Here is a 21,659-nt window from a genome sequence, read left to right as displayed (position 1 = left end):
TAGGGGATCCAGTCACATACTCCAGCTTCATGGGACCTATAGGCCTCCTCATCGGTAAAACACGTAAGTAGTAACCTTCCTAACTTCCTTAGTGAAAGAACTATGTGAATGAGAATAGGTTATCATACAAACCTTAAATATTTCTGGTCTCCTCACTAGACCCATGAGCGACAGATAACCTCCATATGACCAGCCATGAATTGCAACACGTTTCATGTCAATGAAGCTGTACTTGGCAGCCAAATACTGTAGCCCTTCCACCTGGTCTTCAATTTCTACCTGACCCTGTATAAGAAATCCACTGATGAGAATGTTAAAAGCATTTGTTAAAAGTATTGCATGTTTAACATAAACCAACACCAAACTATACTGAGCCCAAGTACAGTTGGTCAAATTTCACAGTCTTCAAGCTCCAAATTACACCAGATTTAAGTGTTCCAGTTATAACTTGGAAGCTCACAATTTACTTCAGTTGAAAACTGATATGTATTTGCAGAGTATAACCTGTTTTATAGGCATTCAGATTATGGATAAAGTGGAGTGAGTTACTGAGTGAGTGACAGATATGCGTATGAGAGTGAATATGACACTGAGCGAGAGTAACTTAAAGTAAGAGAGTCAATGAAAGAGGTGAGTTATTGAGTGTGAGGAAGGGAGCATGTGAATCAGTTCAAATGAATTTAGTGAGAAAGAGTAATTTGGTGAGTTTGAGGGTTTTGATTAACTGAGGGAGCTGCATTACTGAGGGGGTTAATATGGTAGTGACTGCATGAGTGATTATTTGAGTGAATAACTGTGTTAGAAAGGGAGCACGTTAATGAAAACATGGGGAAGAATGAGGGAGTCAATTAACGACACAGCTTCGGTCTAGGTGTCTGCCTTCTCCTCCAGTCCTCCTGGTTGAAGTAGATGATGAAGAAATTCATTCCCTATAAACTATATCATGATTCAGATATTATAGATGACTTCATTACAACTGAAATACACAAAGCCAGCTTCTGAATTGGCAATGGCTCATGAATGGAAATAATGTTTCTAGATGTAAATTTTTTTGTTGCCATTTACTTTTGGGTTCTCAATTACTCACCAAATTTTCATCTAGTTTTACATTTCCTATTCCAGGTGTGCATTTTTGCATGTGGATCCTTGGCCAAAACCAAATTTTTGCAAGAACTCTCACAAAGAAAATAGTGCCTCTGCTTTTAGATCTAAAGCTGAAGATGTGCTTGTGACATGAGGTGTACAGCACCAACAAAGGGACATAGGAATAGGGGTAGGCTATCTAATCATCTACCTGAATGTCATTTTTTTGTGTTACCTCAATGTCCATTGATGTCATTGGTATCTAGTAAGCTATTGATCTCTGTCTTGAACATGCACAATGACTTAGCTTCCATAAACTCTGGGGTACAGAATACCAAGGATTCACTGCCATCTAAGTGAAGAAATTTCTTGTCATCTCAGTTGTAAACAGCTTGCCCCTTATTCTGAAACTGTGTCCCACTCTGTGCAGAAAGGTGCTCAGCTTCTCCTCATAGTTCTGTAGCTGAGATCAGCAACTTTGCAAAGAGGGATGACTAGACCCATTTCTTAGCAATTCAAAGGTACTGCCTATATTATCAGATTTTTATTAAGCTGTGCTCTTCTGGTCTCACGCTAAAAGAACTGCATGGAAGGAACACAAAGTATAAAGCTTTCCACCTACCATCTTGTATTTCAAGGCACCTTCAAATTTAAGGCCTCTGTGGCAGGATCCCCGGGAATCTATGACGACCACAACATAACCAAGCTCTGCTAGAGTGTTCAGGCGCAGGTATTTAACTCCCTTAAAGCGATTGTTTACTAACTGCACCTATGGGATTAAAAAAAAAAGACTTTTGTCTATTGCATCATATTTTTGACAATCTTTTGTCCAAATTACTTCACTGTGGAGTAAGTACTCAGGTGAATCAATGTTATGCCATTAGACAGGACACAGAAAAGCATCATGACAATGTTTCCGAGGATGAGGAACTTCAGTTAGGTGGATAGATTGGAGGAGTTGGATGAACACAAAGTACTGCGGGCACTGGAGATCTGAAATAAAAACAAAAAGTATTGGAGAAACTCAGCAGGTCTGGCAGCATCTGCAGAGAAAGAAACAGAGTTAACATTTTAAGACCGATATGACTTCTTTCGAATTCAAGTTCCTCAAGTTCTTTGTTTCTCTGTTTACAGATGCTGCCAGACACACTGACTTTCTCCAGCACTTTATGTTTTTATTGGAAAAGTTAGGATTGTTTTTATTGGTGAAGGCAACGAGGAGATTCAATAAGAGGTATTCAAAACCATGATAGCTCTGGACAGTGTAGATAGGAAGAAAACTATTCTCGCTGGTGAAAGGATGGAGAAGAGGGTACAGATGGCAAAAGAAACAACTGAAACAGGAGGAAAAGTTTCTTTCATATTGTGAGTGATAAGGATCTGGAATGCGCTGCCTCAGAATATGTTCAATCAGGGCCATGCAAGAGGGAATTAGATTACAATCTGAAAAGGAAAAATACATACAGAGTTATAGGGCGAAGGCAGGGAAGTGGCACAAGGTGAAATGCCCTTCAGACAGCCAACATAGATACAATGAGCTGACTGGCCTACTGTTTTGTAACCATTCTGTGATTCTGTGGGAGAAACCATATTAAAGTTTGTAATTAATTGTCTTTTACAGCTGGTCTTCAATTCAGTGTGATGGTGATCTCCACATCATAATTTTACTGAGCAAGAATCTGCACTTTCCCACAGGGAAGACCACGATTTTTTCCAGCTACTCCTGATGCCCCACCAATGCCCTCAGCAGACAAATACTCTGCAGTTGAGGCCTGGATGCAAAATCTCCATCTGTGCATTCTTCTTTGGTGTGGAGGATGCATGAGGAGGGGGTGGGGAGCAATCTCAAGTCATTAAAGAGAAAAGGTTCAGAAAAACTTTAATCAGTGACATTTGGTCTCCAATAAATATCCATTAGAAATCTTCAAACAAATTATTTCTCATTCATCTGTAAATAGAAAGCACTTACGATTGATTAAATGAGACTGCAAGTGGCAAATATACCACAAAAAAGTTAAAAGAATAACAGGAATAAAAGTTTGTAATATCAGAGCAAATAACTAAACAGCGAGTGAGCAAATAGGAAAAAAGATTTAGCATACAAGAGAGGAGACTATCCCATTAACTTCAACAGGGATTGGACTAGCTTATTTGACTCTGGCAGAAACCACAGACAGGGGTACTAGGCTAACAGATTGTCAAATGAATTTCAACACAGAGAACCAGAAGTTGATAGTCGGTTAGCTCAGCTGATTCCATTGCCAGTACGTGAATCTGATTAACCCCAACAGTGTGTGGCTCAAGCCCTATTCTGGAGATTGTCAAAGGGCCTGCCTCCTGGCCCTAACCACATTTTTAAAAATCACAGCACTTTGCTGTGGTCCATTGAAGACCCTACCACCAGATACAGTGAGGTAATATATTTTGGTAAGAAAATTAAAGAGGTAACATATTATCGAAAAATAAGAACTGAAATTGTGTAGAGAAGCATAGAGATCTAGGGCTCAAATACAAAAATCACTAAAATTGTAAAGGTGGTTAATAAGGCCATAATAAAAAAGAAACCAAGCACTAGTGTTTAACAGATAGAACTGAAAAGTAGAGAAGTTATCCTACTTGTACTGACACCTGATTGGACCATACTTTGAGCAGTGTTCCCTTTTCACACATTTATACGGAGGGTTCTTGTAGTGCAGTGATCATGTCCTTACCCCTTTGTCCCAGGTTCAAGTGCCACCTGCTACAGAGGTGTCATTAGAAAATATCTACAATTATGATAGTCTTAACTATAAGGAAGATACAGAGGCAATGGAGAGAGTGAATAAAATGATTTACAAGAATGTTACAGGAAGTACTAGCTTTATTTACCAGGAAATGATAAACAGGTTGGGTCCCTCTCCTCTCAAAAAGAGAAGGCTCAGGGGTGACCAAACAGGAATTAGTAAAATTATGAAATCTGGTAAGAGCAGACACACTCAGAAAGTTAGAGGCTTTCAATAAAAGGTAGTCACAAACAAATCAAATAGGGTTTTGGAAGAAATTGCTTTAAAATTCCAACAGCCTAGCCCATTAACCCCAACAGAGTGTGGGAACAGTTAACAACAGGGTCAAAACACCAAATTACATATGCCCCAGTAGAGACAGAGCAGCAAGCCATCTCTTTGTCGGTCTTTGAGAAAGTTGTAGATACAGTACAAGACACACAAAAGGAGTCAAGACAAAGAAACACCGAGTGAAGTGTAGGGGAATTGGGAAATAATCCTACCTGAGGGCCACCATATGTGTAAAGCAGGGTGGGGTATTTTTTTCTGGGCTGTAGATTATGTGGTTTGAACATCATTCCGTATAATATATAGCCGGACTTGCTGTGAAAACTAAACATCTCTGGAGGAATGTAATCTGGAGGACAACCTGCAATACAACCAGTAGAATTTCAGGAAAAGAAAGCCTGAATCAGTTTGTAATGGAACCTATTTCAATAGACAGTTTGTGGATTACTAATTTTGCATGACAAGAGAACTATCAGGTGAGTTAGCTCCAAATAATAGTGAGACATGAGTGCATGTCTGTCTGTGATAAGACTTTTAGCACACCTCAGAATCTATTGCCATATCATTTATCTTTATGACTCCTCCCTACCTCTCTGCAAATATCCATGTATTAATTTTTGTAAGAGCCCATGGCTCAGAAAGCCTTGAAGGATATTTACTGGAACATAGGAGGTTGACAGGCAACCTTACAGAAGTTTATAAAATAAATGAGGATTATAGATAGTTAATAATAGTTGTCTTTTCTCTAGGATGGGGTATTTCAAGACTAAGGGGCACAGTTTTAAGGTGAGTGGAGAGAGATTTAAAAACGGCACAGAGGGCAGTTTGCATGTGGAATGAACTTCAAGAGGAAGTGGTGGATGTGGATAGAATTACAACATTTAAAAAACATTTGGATAAGTACATGAATAGGAAAGGTTTCAAGGGATATGGCCAGGAGCAGGCAGGTGGACTAGTTTAGTTTGGGATTATGTTCAGCATTGACTGGTTGGACCGAAGTGTCTGTTTCTGTGCTGTATGACTCTATCGGGGAACTTTCTGGATGTAATGACAGAAGAGAGGAATACTCCATGACCAGTTAATAACAAGTGACAATACCTGGAGACTCTAGCATTGTGGCCCAGAACTCTCTCTGTTTGTGAAGAGGGGCTTCTTCTGATCCAGTCAGTCGGAAGACATGTACACAGTGTGGATGGTCCTGGTTGCTGTACTTGCTGATAAACATATCAAAGTTCTACAAGTGAACAGGAGATGTAAATTATAACTCTGTTGCACTATCAGTTAGCATGAGTTGGGCACTGATTAAAATACTCACAGAGTCAGTGCAGACATGACGGACCAAATGACCTCCTTCTGCACTGTAACAATTCTGTGATAAACAGGTGTATTCATCTGATGTAGTTGATAGCTTCCCACACCAGCAAACAAGGCTGACATCAGTACGTGTAAAACTCTACATGCTAAAGTAATCATTACGCTGTCCAATCTTATTCAACATTTTCCAAATGAAGATCTCACTGAGAAGGATATGGTAATAAACTTTCTCCATCTGGATCTATGGTATTCATTTTGTGAAGTAGATACACAGTGAGTGGAAACCTTACCTGGCTAACGAAACAGTTATGAGAGTAGCCTAACTGTGTCAGTCGTACAATCTCCATGGGACATTCGTAGCTCACTACATAAAGGTGGTGTTCCAAAGGTGTGTCTTTAGTACCTTGAAAATATACCAGGTGAGAAGCTTCATTGACCCATATCTGTCAAAAATGCAAGATTTGAGAAAATATCATCCAGATTGCATAAACTGTGTTACATAATTGCCAGCACAGTTGCTATGTAAAGCAGAGCCTTTTTGTTACCAGTGCCAAACTTAGGTTAAGATAACAAATGGTGGACAAGAGCCAATGAACAGACGTCTATTCCCATATAGATCTCCACTCTACAACACATGATCCTCTTCAGCTCCAGACAACCATTTGCAAGTAAAATTGTTGGTGATTTGTCCAGCTGTGGTGGTTGTAAGAGACAGGCTGATCTCCTTCTTATCCACCGTTCACTCACACACTTTTCACTGTCTAACAATCAAAGGCGAAAATCTGGAAATTACTCCCTCTCTTGACCAAGATATTAATGCCCCAACTTTATTGCCAACATGTCTGAAATCTAAATGAAGGACAGCATTGTTTTGGTGTCAGTGAGTATTTTGTACATCTGATAAACTTGAGCAAGTAAACTCACAGTATTCAGTAAACAACTGGCAATGAAATGTAGATTTATGCTTACTTTCCCCCTACTTCCCCTTGAGTATCAATCAAATCTTCAAGTATATCACACTGTTCCTCAGCCAAAAAGACTGGTAGAGACTGGATGCCAGACTTTTCTCACATCCACCCTCGTACACGACATCTAATCAGTTTGCAGCCTGTTACTTCAACTTGTTTCAAGATTGAGAGCTTGATCATCCTACTCTACTGGCTGTATTCAACAGAGTTAATAGTTTATTGTTACCCAATGCATTAACACCTTTCACTGCTTATCCATTGTTAACAGTGTGAATAATAGTTTGAGCTCAGTTTCAGTGTGAGATAGTCACGTTACCACAAAAGCTCAAAATTGCTAAGATTGAAAGCTCATTTCATGCCCTACGGCATTGAAACTGACAACATATTCCTAAAGCACAAGATGTACCTACCGTGGAGCCATGTCTCCCGAGCACTTCCCAGTCTCCACCCGTCAAAGGCAATTCTTCTTTAATTGGGCATTTAAAGTCATCTGTGGAAAATGGCACATGGATTAGTAAGAAAGAAAAAAAATCTGGAAGAGTTTAATTTTTATAATATCCTTCATGACCACCAAAAATCTCAATGTGTTTGGCAGCCAAAGTATAATTGTTATGGTATTGTAGAAAACCTGGCATCACATTTAGTCAAATGAGACAAGTCCAAGCTTTTCGTTTTGCACTTTTCAGGACTTCGATGCAAGAAACCAAACTTTGAAAAGAAACACGAATTTATACAGCATGAGAAGAGGGTGCTGATTGGTTGGAACATGGTTGGTATGGATATGCAGCACGATCTGTTAACTGTCATATCAGAATATATAGGACCATTCAAAACCATCTGACCAATCCCAAAATTTGAAATGTAACATAAATCTCTCTCTCTCTCTTATATTTCCATTACTTTCTATGCCAAACATTTAATCAGTTCCCTCTTGAATTTGAAATATATTTTCTAAATCTCCAATCCTGAATCCTAAACAATAGGAACATAAACACATAAATATTTTCATTGAATAATGGAATATTCTAATTGGTCAGGTTCTTGATCTTTTGTGAAATAAATAATAACATAGGTTTCCAACTTCAAGAAAAGCTCAAGTTTTCCTACACATTTTACCTGGAGAGGGGTAGCCCCCACTTGACCGTTTATACTTGCATTCCTCCAAGATGGTTGTAATTTTGTAAAGGTGTCGAAAACCAGTCTTACATTCAGAGGCAAAAATGAACTGAATCTCATCGTCCTTCACCTGAGGAAATATGTGCAATATATCGTGCACCTACAAAAAAAAGTCACTGTTGTACTAAAGGCAATGGGCTTTCTTTCAACAAACTCCAACAAAGGGCAAAGCAATAATTTGCAGATAACGTGCATTTTTGTGATATTACTTGAGAAGAACACCAGGGATAACTTCCCTGATCTTCTTCGAGATAATGTCATGGAATCTTCTAAAAGGCAGACAAGGGCTCACTTTAACTTCTTATCCAAAAGATGGCACCTCCACCAGCACACCTCTCCCTTGGAATGACAGCCTTAATTTTTGTGCTGAGGTCCTGTACTGGGATTTGAACCCAGAACGTTGTGACTCAGCTGCCACACAGCGAGAGAGTGGAAGTTTCATTTTGAACCATATATCAATTTGTTTTAAATCATCAACCATTTTTCTTTAATGTGAGAAAGTTAACGTTACAATGAACGTATCACTCAAAATGTGAATTAGAATTGCAGCTAATTTATAAGTTTAAGGAAGGGAACGCTACATACATTTATCCAAATGTCTGTTGTCTCCTCGTAGATAATCAATGGTGTTACACTATCAGGCACAGATTCCACAAGTTTCTGCCTTTCCACTGGATCATCCACCACTGGGATAAACAGAGCAGGAGGAATCAGAACAATTTGGAGTCTGGTCTGGAGTCTATCCAACAGGATGGCCCATGCGCTATGAGAAAATCAAAATTTTAAAATAAATGTCTTGTACAACTGAAATATATATATGCAAAAATAAAATGTTAAACTGAATAGAAAAGACCTTGGGTGAATTATTTAGAACACATCTAATTCTCATGTAAAAGTAAACATGTTTAAAAGTATTGTCAAGGGAAATTTTTAGCCCTATAGTTTTATTAGCTGCACAGACCTTACAGATATCGATCTGTTGTCTGAAGATATTCATCCCATACAGATACCCTTAGCATTTGATAAGTGTTCAAAAGCACTGCACATTCCTAATGCAGTCAGTGACTATTCAATATTACATGAATAAAGATAGCCCCTAGTATCTGAGTACATGGATTTTATACGACTGCAATCTCTGAACATCGAACATCTGACGACAGGACAATCTGGACTCTAATGGGACAGGTTTCTTAGCCTTCTCATTTGTCTTTATAATGATAGATGAAAAGCAGACAAATCCTGCCGGGTGCTAGTGACAAACGTACTATTTTCCTTCTCGGGTCCATCCAACCCGTGCAATGTATTCTGTTCCATTAAAAAGAACCTCAAATGGCTGGACCAATTCCATGTCGATGACATTTGCGATCTGGAGAAGATATACAGCACTATTGTTATTGTCGTTAGTAACTTAGTATGTTTGAAATTTGGTGACTATTATAGGTGCTCACCCTTCCATTAGCATTTATTGTTACTTCGGACATCTTGAAAGTTATTTTTGGATTTAGAGTTCCTGCAATATCAAAAAAAATGAAATGTCAGTTATTTGGGTCAACTCAGAATTCAATAATAATTAAAACACAAAGGAACTTAATCTTCAACTTATTTACCAGTATCAAAGGGTGAGAAAATGGTTAACACAAATAAATTATTACTACTACAATAGATTTGCTTTAATAGGATTGCTCTACTTCAGTCAATTTGAACTGTGAATTTTTATTTTTGGATTGATACCAATATCCCTTGCTCCAAGTCTGACAGCCATAACATTAGCAGTTGGCTAAGTGTGATATATTTACACTATATTAGTATTGCCAATAAACAGTCATGGACTCCACATCTACAGAGGTTATTGCTTGTATGCTGTGACCATTCTACTAGAAATAATGCATTAAGTTAAAGCACAGAAGGAATGGATACTGCATTCCTGCTGTGAAGAGGCATAGTGGGACATCTCAGCCGAGTCTTAACAAAGTGAATACGAAATGTCAATGTACTTCATTTGTACAGGACTTGAATGGCTCACCCAAAGAAAGGCGGGGATCTGTGTTTCCGGTAGCAGGAACATGTTATTGTTACAGTGTATTCACTAGTGGGATTCAGTTGTGAGGAGCTATAATTTGCACAAAAACATGAGGCTAAAGAAAGATTGGGGTGGCAGCAAAGGACCTATTGATAAGGAGATTATGACCAATAGTGCAGTTACATTTGGGGTCCTCTACAGGGTAAATTTCGCAAATCATTGCTGGGCTGTTTGGGGATGATTAGAAACAGACCTGGAAGCATTTTGCTGAACAACTGACATGGGACAGTAACCAAGAAACAGCATGAACTGTGCTTGTATGGCTGTTTGAACGTTAGGCAACTTGTTCTTCCATAAAAGGATAACATAGGCACGGAAACTGATCAAGAAAGGAAAAATAACAAGATAAACAGGTCCAAAGCCTACAGCACTTTCAACAGAATAAACCTGAAGCTGAAGAGTTTACACCCGAATACAGAGGTCAGGAAATGGCGACAGCGTTTCTTACTAAGAGACAGGATGCATAACTGTTCTTTGGGCACCAAATCAAACTATGTTAACTCACACTGCTGCTGCCCTGGATCTTTCAAGTGGAGAGACAGAGCCTTAGTACAAATCTGTTGGCAAGGCTGACATTGCAAGAATTACTCACATCTGGGCAGCTAATCTAATCATATCTTCCACATCTACAGGTGAGTCCAACAATTAACCCACATTTGGGAGGTTGGTCTCTCAGGTCTGTTCCTAAGCATTGGATCTTACAGATCCCAAACTTCACTGTGGAAAGGATGTTTCACAGATTTCTCCAAACTACAGAGACTGTTGATCTTATTGTTCCCTATCACCAGGGCTCACAATTAGTCTGATTTCATAAACCATAAGTGAAATTTTAACTCAGCCAGAGCTACCACTTGGTGCAGATAAAACTAGACCCTATGTAACATATATGTGAGCCCATTTCTATACCTTTCTGCATAAAATAAATAATAACTTAAAGACAAAGCTATGTAAGAAAGCATACTGGAATTGGTGAATGATACACTACTCCTACAATGAGCAGTACTGAATGATCCTGTCAATGTATGAATGTATTTATATGGAATTAGAGAGTCCAAGGTGGCCGTTCTGGGGTTAGTGAAGCAAATGAGATATTATCATATATGCCACACTTCTAGTTATGTATATACAACATTATTTCATAAAAACACCAAAACCACCTCAAATCTTTTGATGTGGAGCAGTGGTCAAACCAAAGATAACTTGCACGTACGAAAGGAATAGCTGCAGAGTTCCACAGTTAATACCACTGTCAACCTGCTACAGATTGCATAAATCCAAAACAGAGATAACCCAAGTGGTTAAAACAGAATGTGTAGTACACTGTTCCTTTTTTTAATGTTAATGATCACCATAATTTTAAAGTCTATAGAGTCCCATACACAGATATACAATCATAACCCAAAATTGTACAGTCTAACTGCATTATAAAACTTTCTTAGCCCCAAGCATTGCGTCCCTACAACTTTTACAACTACAACTCCTGGCATTTTCATCTCAATTTTCTTTTTATGAACCGTCCTTAAAACCATTGCTTTGACCAAATGTTTAGTCATCATCCCTCTTTGTCTCAGCATTGATTATGCTTCTGTGATGTACTCTAGGTCATTTTCCTGTGCTAAGACTGGTATACATGATGTTGTGTTGGAGAAAACAGTATCAGTTATTATGACGACCGTACAGGGTGTAAGAGATTTCATAAAGTGTAAGACAGGATTTCAGCAAGTTGCAAATTATTTCCCCTAATCTAAATCTACTGTCTGAATATAGAAACATAACTCAAAAGATTTAGAGCAAGGAAATCATTGTGTATCTCCTTTACTCAGCATTTAATTGTTAATTCACTTGGACCTTGACTGCAAACTACACAACCTATCATTGTCTCCTGAGGACAAATACTAATGTATCCATTACGCTACTTGCATTCGGATACTCGTTTGTAATTCTTTTATTTTGAAAAATCCTTTCCTTGTAAGTATGGTGTTTCTGCAATTATCTTAAAAGTTGCCCTCTGTTCCTTAGATGATCTTCACTGTCATTTCTCTAAGGGAATGCATTCCCAACCTGTCACAGGTGGCTTTCATTGTCACCTTAACTGTTTTTGGCCACTAGTACCAGTCACCTGATAACTCCTTGTCTTAAATCAATGCAACCATTCCAGAATTGAGAAAATACGCCCCTTTTTGTTGTGTTTTAATAAATTTAATTGCACAATTGTGATTGCAACATGGCAGTTCTTATTTAGGAGAAATATATTAATTCTGGACATCACAGAGATCACAAAATGCCCAAATGACATGAGGCCTATGTAACAAAACAGAAGCCTTACCCGTTCGTGGATACCTGTATGAATCACACCTTCGTGTTTCAAGCATGGGTGAAGTCACATGGATGATTTCAACATTTGACTCATCATTTTCTTCATAAAGTATCCTGAAGATCTTTCCTCCATCTGGAGCTGGAAAAGAGTTGCAATTTCAGCTTCATTAAAATCACCATTAGCATTAACCTAATTAAGTTTGACTTTCTAATTCATTATCTGTTGGAGTGTTTGGAGAAAAACTTAAAATCTGAGCATCCTTGAAGTAATTTTCCTGTGGGTATTCACTTCATAAATGAATTAAATAAGTTCCAACAAACTCAATGGTAACAAATGTGAGCAGTCCATTTCAGAAAATCAGCCTGGATTTGACTCTTAGTTTGAAACTGCACAAATCTGCCATTCTCAGTCTCACCTGTAAAGGCATCCAATTTTCAATCAATTTTCGCTCAGTTATGCAAATACTTGGATATCATTGGCTAATTCTAAAATCTCACCACATTGTTACACAAAGAAGCTAGAAAGTTAAATATCACTGGCTCTTTGATATGGTTTATGTTTAGAGAATTTACCATCATTGCTGTGTGGTGCATCATCAAATCTGGAAATTGGCATTCTTAAAATAAGCAACTAAAAAATTCTAAATAATTGCCAACACAAGATCCAGATAAGTCACTACCAAAACATAAACTACCCCCTATTGTCAGATAAGGTCGAGAGATGTGCTGTTTTCAAATCTCTCCATATACTTTCTCCTCAAAATCTCTGTGGCTTCCTTCAGCCCTATAAACCTTCAAGATCTTTACACTCCCTCGATTCTAGCCTCTCTGTATATCCCCAGTTTTAATCAATCCACCATTCATCGTCATGACTTCAGCTGTTTGGGCCCTAATCTCCACAATCCCTCCTCCCCAACCCAAAGCCTAAATCTCTCCCCTCTCTACCTAGCTCACTTCCTTGAAATGCTCCTTAAAACCTCTCTTTAACAAAGCTTTTGAGTACGTGCAGTGATATCCCCTAATGTGGCTCAGCTGTGTTTCTTGTTTGATCATGCTCTTGTAAAAAGCCTTGGAAAATTTTACTATTATATAAATCCATGTTCCTATTATTTTATGTAATTAGTTGTGTAATAATTATTGAATAGTCCACAGTGCACCTAACAACTTAAATTGCACAAAATATTTACTAACATGTTTTGACGAATCTGCATTCATGATGACAGATCCCCATTACCTTGTTCAAGTGGCCATAGATAAACCTGACATAGTTTGTGGCTAACATCCCCATAGTTTGAAGTGGGGTTACTGGACAACAGTGAGAAACTGGAATACTGACTCCTTCCTTTCCCTGCTCAGAATTACAGATCCTGAATTACAGCTTCCTGGTGGAGATCGGCTAACAACAGATTGAAAATTTAGTCCAACATCTTTCCGGTCAATTCCAAAGAACAGTCATTTGGATTTGAAATATTAACGATGTTTCTCTCCTCACAGTTGCTGTCAGACCTGCTGAGTTTCTCCAGCAGTCTCAATTTTTATTTCCAGCATCTGCAATACTTTGCTTTCATCTTTCTCTTTTGTGTGGCTACGTACCACACTGGATGTTGGAAAGGGGCTGACTTAAATCTCATTTAATTCAATGTACTCTCATACATTTACTTTATGGATATACTTACTGTCCTCGGCCAAAGGACACCACCAATAGCCTGTGTACCGGTCAAACTCTTCCTGGAGCACAAAGCTGGAGATTCCTGCAGATTTGGGATCATCCTCTAAGTTGGGCAAACCTAATGACAAAATGAAAAATTCCTTAGTTAAATAATATTTCCAAACTGCTATCCCTGTAGTCATCAGATAATTCTGTCTGTCACAGCTATTCTATTATTTAGTACTACATAATTTCAGTAACTGGATACTACGACAAAGGTGATAGTATTAATTCTTCTCAATTTGATGACATTGTCTTTTGCAAGTTAGGAAATATATATATTGTAGGGAATTCCCCAATGGAAAGAAGTTGAAAACCATTAATGAAAATGTACATGCACATCACTTGCAAAACTATCCTGAATATGTTGGAAATTACATAAATATCCAATTTAACAAATATTACTTGGGTTCACAATGGGGCTTACACATGCTTGGTAGAAACACAGAAGTATTTTCATGCCCAGAGATCTGCCATCTGCAGACAAAAGGAACATGTCCAGGCATTGTGCCTTTTCTGAACCAAACAAAAGCATGGATGAAAATAGCTCCCTGTTACTGCCCCCATTGTAGTGCCTCGGCAAATCTGAGCCAACGTGACATTGAATCAATACTCCTTTCTCATGCAGTACAATTGTTGCTCTCTTTAAAATCTGGTATTCTGGCACCTGTCCTGATCAGTGCAAGATGAAAAGGGTCAACAGAACAGCATGCATGTCACTTTTTTCAGCAATACTCATGTAAATAAATTGTAGACAAACCTCATTCGTGGGGCAAGGTTGGAGATTTGTTTAACTATTGCTGATGGATGTTCACAATTGCAGACTAAAATCATAGAAAACCTTCTCCTGTTTGGTGCTGCAGAACATCTACCTACCATTGTTCTCAATATCATATTATCTGCACACACTATTTATCAATGAAGATGGAAGACTTTTATTGACTGTAAAGCTACTTGAAATTCCTAAGGATGTGAAAGGTGCTATAAAAATGCAAATCTTATTTTTCCTGGCAAAATCCCATATATCCCTTTGCATGTAGGGCTATTGGGACAGGTTCCATATCTCATTGAAGTACCGAGGGATAATGGGACAGATTGCCTAACACCGTGGATACAGGTTTAGCATTTTTGAGAGTCTCATCAGTACCTCTATGTGCAAATGTTAGCCGTCTTTCCTCCCCTGTTTCAATGTTAGAGATCCACAAATCGTTGCTGTGGATGAATGAAATCCAAGATGAATCAGCAGGACATATTTTGGGATCCATCCTGATGTTAGAACAGCTTGTTTTTACCGGTGAAGGATTTAATGGTTCATTCTGGAAAATTAAACAGCCAAGGTGTTTACTGAAACCTTTATGTTGTCGTGTCATCTCAAAGCACTTCAACTATTTTGTTTCTTTATTGCAGGATAGATGTTCACCTTGTGGTACATAAACACTTTCTTCATTGTTGCAATGAGGAGTCCATCCCCTGGCGGAAAATTTTCTTTCAACACAGTAACATTTGTTCCTGATCTAGGTTTCAACTAACCTCAATGGGGGTAGTACCTTAGTGGTAATTTTACGGGATTCATTATCCAGGCCTGGCTTAATGAGTTTAATTAATAAATCCAGATTGAAATAGTGCCTTAAAAAATAACAGCCATGAAACTACCAGATTGTTGTAAAATCTCATCTGGTTCACTAATGTTCTTTGGGGGAGGAAACTGCCAACTTTACCTAGACTGTCCTACTTGCAATAATGAGGTTGACTTTTAATTGTCCTCCGAAATGGGTGTCACCAGCCACTCAGCTGTATCAAAGTATTGGAGAAACAAAACACATGAGTGTGTCTGCACCACATGAGCTTCAAAATGGCAACTCCCAAAGGCTTCCACAAAAGCTATTAGAGATGGACAATAAATAATGTCCCCTCATAACCCTCGACTCACTTGCCTATCAAAAATCAATCATAGATTCAATGATCCAGCCTCCACTACCTTCTGGGAAAAAAGATTTCACAGCCTCAGAGGTAAAAATTCTCATCTTCGTCATAAAAGGGAGACACCTCATTCTTAAACTGTGTCCCCCAGTTTTCATCTTCACCAGAAGAAGAAATCTGTGTCTTTGCCTTTATTGCATATCAGTTTAACACATAATATAAAGGCCATTGACCTACTGGTCTTCAACAAATCCTCCAACTCACTTTGTTAACACAACCTTTACTGACTGACAACAACTATCTATATTTATACAGCACCTTCAACTTAATAAAATTCCCCAAGGTGTTTCACAGAAGTATTAAAAGATAAAATAATACACTGAATCACAAAAAGACGGATTAGTGCAGTACATTAGGGCAGATGACACTTTTTCAAAGAGGACAGTTGTAAGAAGAAACTTAAAGGAGGAATATGTGATAGGACAAGCAGGAAGGTTTAGGCAGGAAATTCCTTAACTTTTAAAAGTCCAGGCAGTTGAATGCATAGTCAGGAAGGGCCAACAATTAAAATTGGGATGCTGAACAGGCTGGAACTGGAGTGCACAGATATCTTAGAGAATTTGGTGAGGGTTGGGACATGGACAACTGATGTTTGGATGACCTCAGGTTTGTAGGGGTAGAGTGCGGCGGGTATGCCTGGAATCCAATATAACAGCCAAGTCTGGAGGTAACAAAGGCATCAATGATAATTTCAACAGCAGAATGGTTAGGGCAAGAGGGAAGCCAGGTGATAATTTGGGGTTGGAAGTAGGTGGTTTTTAGTGACAGAGCCAAAGTGTGCAATAAGATATGACTCTGAAGTGGTAAACAGTCTGGTTCAGCTTTAGACAGTTATAAAGGAGCAGGGTAGAGTTGGTCATGATGGAGCATAATTTGTGTGGGTAGCCAAAGACAAGGGCATGCTTCTTTCCAAGTTTTAATACATCTTCCCAAGACGAGATTTTTGCTTGTTCTGGACTAGGTTATCAGACATGCAATCTGATAATTTAGAGATGGTGGAGTGATCAAGATAATTGACAGTGTAGATTGAAAATGACGTTAATCTTTCGAAGGATATTCCAAAGGGACATCATGTAGACAAGAACCAGGAGGTAATTAGCAATGGATCCTTGGCAGACAACTCACAGATTCTCAGACTATGTGATTTTGGCACGGAGCCATGGAGCTGGACTATCAGCGTCAGATGATTTCCTGCAGGAAGGTAACATCGAAGGGTGAACCAGCTTTCAGCTGTTGCTCAGTCTTCAGACTGGCTCTAAGAAGGTCCCCTAATGAACAACGTTCTCTCTAAGGTGCGTCCACTCTGAGGTTCCACACATCGACTTTCTGGATTCGGATGTCGATGCCGTGCACAGACCTCGAGGGAGTCGCGCACTGAAAAAAAATTAAAGGGTGTGTTGCAAATGAGGTTTATGACATCTTAACCAAAGAACAGCCCTGGCATGGTGATGTAAAAGAGGAGAAAAGTAACTCAAACCTGTAGGGATGGAAATAAACAATAAGACTCACAGTGAAACCTGAGTTACCACCATCCACAGTGAAATAGATGTTGTTGCTCGCCTGGAACAGAAACATTCCACTTTCTTTGTGGAAATCATAAGACGCAATTCCAATTGTTCCAATTCTCTTCCTTTCCCGCAACAGCTCTTCTTCACGGCAGTAAATTCCATAGTCAGGAACAGACTGGGATCGGACAAAAAAACCAAAAACTCATTCAACATTTATATTAATGATCAGTAAAATAACTACTATTACACTGTTGCCCGTACCTGAAAATAGTCCAGCAGAGGTTTCCATGACAGCAGCAGGACAGCATCCTTATTTATCTCTCGGGGAATTTCAGAGTAGAACAATCGATTTTCCCGGTTTTCATTTGACATGGCTGTAAAGAAATCACATATTAAATCAGTTACACACTGGACTGATTCATAGTAACATTATCTAACAGAACCCTTCAGATAATTGATTTAATGGACAATAAGTTGGAGATCATTCAGCTTTTTGCTCCTGGGCACTAGTTTTGTACATATCATCCCAGGTAGTAAACGTAGAGATCTATGCACCTCCTACCAATAAATAAACAACACTTTAACATGCCGTACGTTAGCATATAGACATAACATGTATACATTAGCAACCACAGCAAAACATTGGTTAGACTACAGTTGCATTATCAGTAAAATATATTGGAGTTATGGAAAAGGCACAGTGAAAACTGACTGAGGGTGATAACAAAACTTATCCATGATGAAAAAAATCGAAAAACTAGGATGGTATTCACTGGAGCAAAAGGATAGATTCAGAAGCTTACAATCAATGGACAGCAAATCCAAGGATTTAAGAAGGAATTAGATAAATACTCGAAGAAAAATACTGCAACAGAGAAAAAGCTGGAAAATAAATAGATAGTTTCAATCTGCAACCAGAGGTAGTGAAAATACAGGTACCATAGACCAAATTGTTCCTTACTGGACTGTAACCTCTACGATTATGAATGATCAGCAAATACATACATTACACACAATGACAGTAACTACCCAGCTTCACAAATTAATAGATTCGCAAACTACACCTGCCATCAGTGTAAAAAGTACACATTCCCTACATTAATGTAACAAACTTTATTGTACACTTCTTATTGTAATGTTCAAATTATGTAATTCCTGCAGTAGTTAATTTACAACTTTTATTCTACTGTTCTTTAAGTTCACTCTTATGATAAGCGCATTACTGGGAATGGAAGCTTTGGCTTTATCATCATGCAAATACTGATAGAAATTTTTAAATCAAGATTTTGTTTTTAACTAAACTCAACTTCTCACACTGCCATGTTAGAATGTGAAGTCATGTTCTTTGAACTGTTATGCCACCAACAGAACCACAAATATAGAAAAGGTATATCTCCTGTGTACCTATTAGCACCGTATGTCTAGAAGTGTACAATATTTGTATATTTTTGATCATTTAGCTGGATAAATAGGTCTATTACTGTCCTTTTCATTATCACTTGGATAAGTAATGTTTTAAGTTATGTTTTAAGCAGATGCACCGTCCCTTTTTATTTCTTCTTCCTTAAATTTTCTTTTTGTTTATTCCCAAAGAAACTTTGGAAACTTGTTTTTTAACTTACAATATCACATAAGTCATAGAGTCATAGAGGTGTACAGCACAAAAACAAACCCTTCAGTTCAACTCACCCATGCCAACCAGATATCCTAAATTAGTCTGGTCCCATTTGCCAGCATCTAGCTCATATCCCTCCAAACCCATCCTATTCATATACCCATCCAGATGCCTTTTAAATGTTATAATTATACCAGCCTCCACCACTTTCCCTGGCAGTTCATTCCATACACACACCACCCTCTGTGTGAAAAAGTTGCCCCTTAGCTACCTTTTAAATCTTTCCCCTCTCACCTTAAACCTATGCCCTCCAGTTCTGGACCCCCCTACCCTGGGGAAAAAACTTTGACTATTCAACTTATCCATGCCCCTCATGATTTTATAAACCTCTATAAGGTCATCCCTCAGCCTCCAATGCTCCAACCTATTCAGCCTCTCCCCATAGCTTAAACCTTCCAACCTAGGCAACATCCTTGTCAGTCCTTTCTAAAGCATTTCAAGTTTAACAACACCTTTCACATAGCAGGGAGACCAGACTGAATGCAGTATTCCAAAAGTGGCCTAATCAATGTCCTGCCTGCAACATGACCTCCCAAATCCTACACTCAATGCACTGACCACTAAAGGCAAATGTATCAAATGCCTTCTTCACTATCCTGTCTACCTGCAACTCCACTTTCAAGGAACTATGAACTTGCACTCCAAGGTCCCTAAATTCGGCAACACTCCCCAGGACCTGTGCATAAGTGTATAAGTCCTGCCCTGATTTGGCCTACCAAAATGCAGTACCTCACATTTATCTAGATTAAACTCCATCTGCCACTCCTCGGCCCATCAGCCCATCTGATCAAGGTCCCGCCAATTTAAAAGTAGTTAATTTAATGCTTTTCATAAGTGGACTTAAAATTTTGTTGTACATTACACTTCCCAATTAAGATCTTTTCTATCCAACTTTTGCTTGTTTCCTCTGTTACAACTTCATTTTAGTTTCCCAAAACTGCACAGATTGCCCTTTAATATTAGTTTGAGGTATTTCCATGTCACCATGGCTTATTTTCCTTAGAGTGGCGGGAGGGTTGAGAGGAGAAAACAGCCCCCTCCCCACAACAACAGCGATCAGATAATGTACAAACTAGAAAAAAAAATCCAAGGTGGAAAGATGGTGGTAACTGTGTCTTGGCAAGCCATGCGAGGAAAAACTTAAGCAAAGGGGAGAGTTAGGACAGAAAAGAAAAATAAGGTGATCAAGGACTGAGAATGAACAGGTTGTTCTCAGACTGGACTTTATTAATACAATGACAGCTAACAAAAGAGACGCCGGTATCTCCCAATGCTGTGCTGGTGATGAGATAAGAACACTGTAGTGTGTAAAGTGCTGGCATGATTACAGGATTGTCACAGTATGAGGTACAATTTAAAGTTTTTGAGAAGATTTGTAGGTCAGGTCGTGGATGAGGTTGTAGACACGCTCGCCAAGCCGGTGGGTTTGGTAGCAAACGTTTTGTCACCCTTCCAGGTAACATCGTTATCTAGCAGGGTGACGAAACTTTTGCAACCAAACCCACCAGCTCGGCAAGCAAGTCTTCAATCTCATGGAGGTACAGTGTTTCTCAATGCATATGGTAACTGTGAGAGTACATAATTTATCCTAAGTACAGATTTTCTTTGTGAATGTACTGTCCATATATAATATGCATGTTTAGCTGTTTTAATGTCAAGTATTTGTGTAGACAACTTATATGACATGCACAATGTCCGTGATCATGTGCTACAATATCACCGGTGTGGCTGTGCGAACAAACCATTTAGGTATAGAAAACCTGTCTGCACACGATATTGATAACAGCTTGCTGCACAAGGAGGAAATTTGCCAATGTATTTTCTCCCTCCCAAACAAGTGGAACCTCACAAAATTCTGAGGAATGGAACATTGTTTTTGCTGCAATCTGAAGCTCATAACCCAACAGCCATTGTCGCAAGTGGTATACAGTGGGAGGCACTTAGCTGTATGTAACAATTCAATTTTATTTTACAAATCATTCTCCAGTTCCAGCCTCCCTCACTAGGAGAAAGGAAGTTCTGACCACATGAAGGCAAGGTAACCTCCTCCAGATGAGGGAGAGGGTCTGGGATATGTTCATAATCTGCTCCTGTCTCCAAGTGACTACTTACAATCAATGCCAGATACAAGAGAGGCCAGTTTGGAGTTTGGCCAACAATGACGGATTAGAAATAAATTTACTGTTTCTTTGGTCCACTTTAGGTGATCTCAGTCAGAGATGTAGTTAAACTTAGCACTCAATCTAGATTGAGCATTCCCATTGCTGGTGGCTGTCTAATGCACCCTACATAAATCAAATTCATATACACTTCAGGTCAAACCTGATCAGCTTGCTGTGATATGTCATAGCCAGAAACCTGCCAACTAGGGTCAAACCTGGTGGTGGGAGATGAAGAATTGATTTCCACAGAGGGAATAGGTGAATAGATAAACAATACCCGCCTGTGTTTTCATAAAGAACAAACATTTTCTGTACAGGATTTAGTGACACAAATAGGGGACAGGATTAATTGTGGCAAGTTATGCAAGATGCTGGATGATATGCTTGTTAAAGGGATAAGCTTTTAGTCACATTACGGCAAATAAAGAATGAAGAGTCACCTGATGGTTCTTATAACAAAAGCTGGGCTGTTACGCATATCATATGCACATAACGCTGGAACCACAAGCAGACAGAGGCAGGCAGACACATCCAGACATAAAACAGACATAATCAGACATGGACAAGGTGATATTGATGCAACTACCAGTCCTGTAGAATAAGCTGTGAATTGTAACAGATGAAACTGCAGGCCTGCGA

At 38.8% G+C, this 21,659-nt stretch overlaps 1 protein-coding gene across 3 annotated transcripts in view; it reads right to left on the bottom strand.

Annotated features, from left to right (window-relative positions):
* The window catches only part of LOC109935510 (dipeptidyl peptidase 8), a 30,214-nt gene that overhangs the window by 6,736 nt on the left and 1,819 nt on the right, over nt 1–21,659 (bottom strand). For 2 of the 3 annotated variants that reach the window (XM_048615791.1, XM_048615793.1), the window contains 15 exons: nt 17,445–17,557; nt 17,185–17,358; nt 14,843–15,011; nt 13,664–13,774; nt 11,998–12,126; nt 9,040–9,101; nt 8,857–8,957; nt 8,177–8,354; nt 7,532–7,691; nt 6,826–6,905; nt 5,738–5,890; nt 5,232–5,367; nt 4,349–4,494; nt 1,706–1,852; nt 133–285 (listed from right to left, as the gene is read on the bottom strand). In XM_048615791.1, coding sequence (XP_048471748.1) covers nt 133–285; nt 1,706–1,852; nt 4,349–4,494; nt 5,232–5,367; nt 5,738–5,890; nt 6,826–6,905; nt 7,532–7,691; nt 8,177–8,354; nt 8,857–8,957; nt 9,040–9,101; nt 11,998–12,126; nt 13,664–13,774; nt 14,843–15,011; nt 17,185–17,358; nt 17,445–17,557 — 2,012 coding nt within the window. The remainder of the gene's footprint in view (nt 1–132; nt 286–1,705; nt 1,853–4,348; nt 4,495–5,231; nt 5,368–5,737; nt 5,891–6,825; nt 6,906–7,531; nt 7,692–8,176; nt 8,355–8,856; nt 8,958–9,039; nt 9,102–11,997; nt 12,127–13,663; nt 13,775–14,842; nt 15,012–17,184; nt 17,359–17,444; nt 17,558–21,659) is intronic. The other variant, XM_048615792.1, reaches the window with a different exon arrangement.

Source organism: Rhincodon typus, chromosome 33 (assembly GCF_021869965.1).
Source record: "Rhincodon typus isolate 14 chromosome 33, sRhiTyp1.1, whole genome shotgun sequence".
Taxonomy (NCBI): Eukaryota; Metazoa; Chordata; class Chondrichthyes; order Orectolobiformes; family Rhincodontidae; genus Rhincodon; species Rhincodon typus.
This window is presented reverse-complemented; position numbering and strand designations above follow the sequence as displayed.